The sequence below is a fragment of the Etheostoma cragini genome, chromosome 13 (genome assembly GCF_013103735.1).
Source record: "Etheostoma cragini isolate CJK2018 chromosome 13, CSU_Ecrag_1.0, whole genome shotgun sequence".
In the NCBI taxonomy this organism is placed as follows: Eukaryota; Metazoa; Chordata; class Actinopteri; order Perciformes; family Percidae; genus Etheostoma; species Etheostoma cragini.
This window is the reverse complement of record NC_048419.1, coordinates 25103675-25105736: the sequence shown is the minus strand read 5'-3', so window position 1 is coordinate 25105736 and position 2062 is coordinate 25103675. Positions and strand designations below refer to the sequence as shown.

At 44.8% G+C, this 2062-nt stretch overlaps 1 protein-coding gene across 1 annotated transcript in view; it reads left to right on the top strand.

The window, feature by feature from the left end:
• Positions 1-2062, top strand: part of rars1 (arginyl-tRNA synthetase 1) — a 25000-nt gene that overhangs the window by 10420 nt on the left and 12518 nt on the right. The window contains exon 11 of the mRNA XM_034890004.1: positions 30-139. Coding sequence (XP_034745895.1) covers positions 30-139 — 110 coding nt within the window. The remainder of the gene's footprint in view (positions 1-29; positions 140-2062) is intronic.

Genomic DNA, 2062 nt, shown 5'->3' with positions numbered 1-2062 from the left:
TGTGTGTGTGTGTGTGTTTTCTCCCTTAGGCCTCACACTTCCAGTTGGTGTTTGCTGCGGCTCAGATGATTGGCTGGTACAGCCCCCAGGTGACCCGGGTGGAGCATGCAGGCTTTGGAGTGGTGCTGGGGGAAGACAAGTGAGTTTCCAACCCGTACAGAGTCGCCTCGTTGGGACACCGGTTCATGCCGCGTGTCGGTCTTAATTCAAAGATAACTGTCACATATTTGGTAACGCAAACTATGTTTTGACCCTTTTTTTTTGTATTGTGGTGCTGCAGAGATGTCCCAGGTTACAAATCCTTCCCTGCAGACTGAAGAAATAATCTTTGTTTGGTGCACATCACACTACAGACATTTTCATTTATTTTAATCTAATCATTTTCAATGAAAATAAGTGAAACAATAATGATCATTCCCGCCAATATTGTCTATCATATTAGACGTGTTGCTCATATCGTCCAGGCCTAAGTCAGGCGACACATGCTTTTACTTTAAACCCAAATCAGCAGAGGTGGAAAAAGTTCTACAGTATTGTACTCAAGTTAAAGTACCAATACTTTGATGAAATATTACTCAAGTACAAGTGAAATCCCCTATCTGAGAAGTTATTAATTAATCCCGGAAAGCTCCTTAGTCTTAGTTCCATATAAATGCACGGATAATTAGTTGTCTTGTTGTTAGTGAAACACAATATTGACCTTGTAGTTGAAAAAGGAGCCTCGTATAAGAAAGACATTTCCTCCTCTGGAGTCCATTTATCCGCAGTCAGAGGTCAACTGTTGTTGACTGGCGAGATGGAGGGCGAGCTGAAACATCACCAGCTACAGGAAGTGGTTATAACCGTTCTCTTTAGTAAACTCTGTGTAGGCGAGCACTGCTCTGAGTGCTGGAGTCCATGCGTAGAGCCCCTGGTGATCCTTGGTGTCGAGCCTTCTGAGGGTTTTAATAATGTTGATTTTGATGCTATCATCGTAGCGGCCCCAGCTCTCCCGTTCAAAAGATCATGTGACCGAAAAACAAGAATACGGTATATCTTCAAAGTGCCGCTCACGTCCTAATTATGCTTTTAAATGAACGTTTGACTCGGGTACATTCACAAAAAAGACCCTAGGTGGCATTTTGGCGAGAGTTACGCTTTAAGCAAAACTTACTTAGTTACATTAAACTGGGCGGGGGGGGGTGGATTAAGGACTAGGGATCAGCTAGCAATTCTACTGAAACAGTCTCTGAACCGCCGTCGCTCGCCTGGTCCCCCTTCGTCTCGTTGGCAGTCTCCTACAGAAAGACCTGGAGCCTGGTGGGCAGCCTAGACGCTGATTTGTGGCTGCAGTGGTTCTGGGCGTGATTTTCAATTGGTTTTGTTTTCCTTTTGGTTTTTGCTAGTCAAAGTCTTTCTTTCTTTTTTTTTTACTCAGTAAACGGATGGGATTTGTAACGTAGCGAAAGGCAATGCTTTGCTCAACACGTAATCAAGTACATTTTAAATTACCGATTTTACTTGAAAAATACCGCTACTCAACACAGTAACCTGAGTACATCTTCGTTACTTTTCACCTGAGCAAACCAGTCCGTTAGAGCTGGAGGAAGGTGAGTGGTTGATGTGGAGCCTCCGCGGCAGTAAAGACGCCTGACCCTGACGGTGTTGACACCGGGAGCGTCTAAAGGACTGCGTGTTGCAGCTCCATTCAGACTAATGACCGTATCGCAGCGGTCCGAATCCCCGTCATCCCAGCAACAAACACGAGCATGTCCTCCGAAGGCTGAGACTTCACCTCCGCCACGCTCTAATCATCTGGATGTCCTCCACTGCTTCTTTATCACCACTCCCTCCCTCGTGTTTTTATTGCGTTTATTGTCACACAAAAAAAAAGTGTTTACAGATAAAAAGGGTAATATACAGTATATAGAGCTGCTGCTACACAAACGGTGCAGTGAGTGTTTGAGTTTTTTGTTCAAACACTCGGATGCGGAGCTGTTATTACGCAGTGTGTGACGTGTGGGAGGGAACCGAACACTCCTGCAGTAGGTGGACTACAGTAATTAAAAGTTGGACAACAACA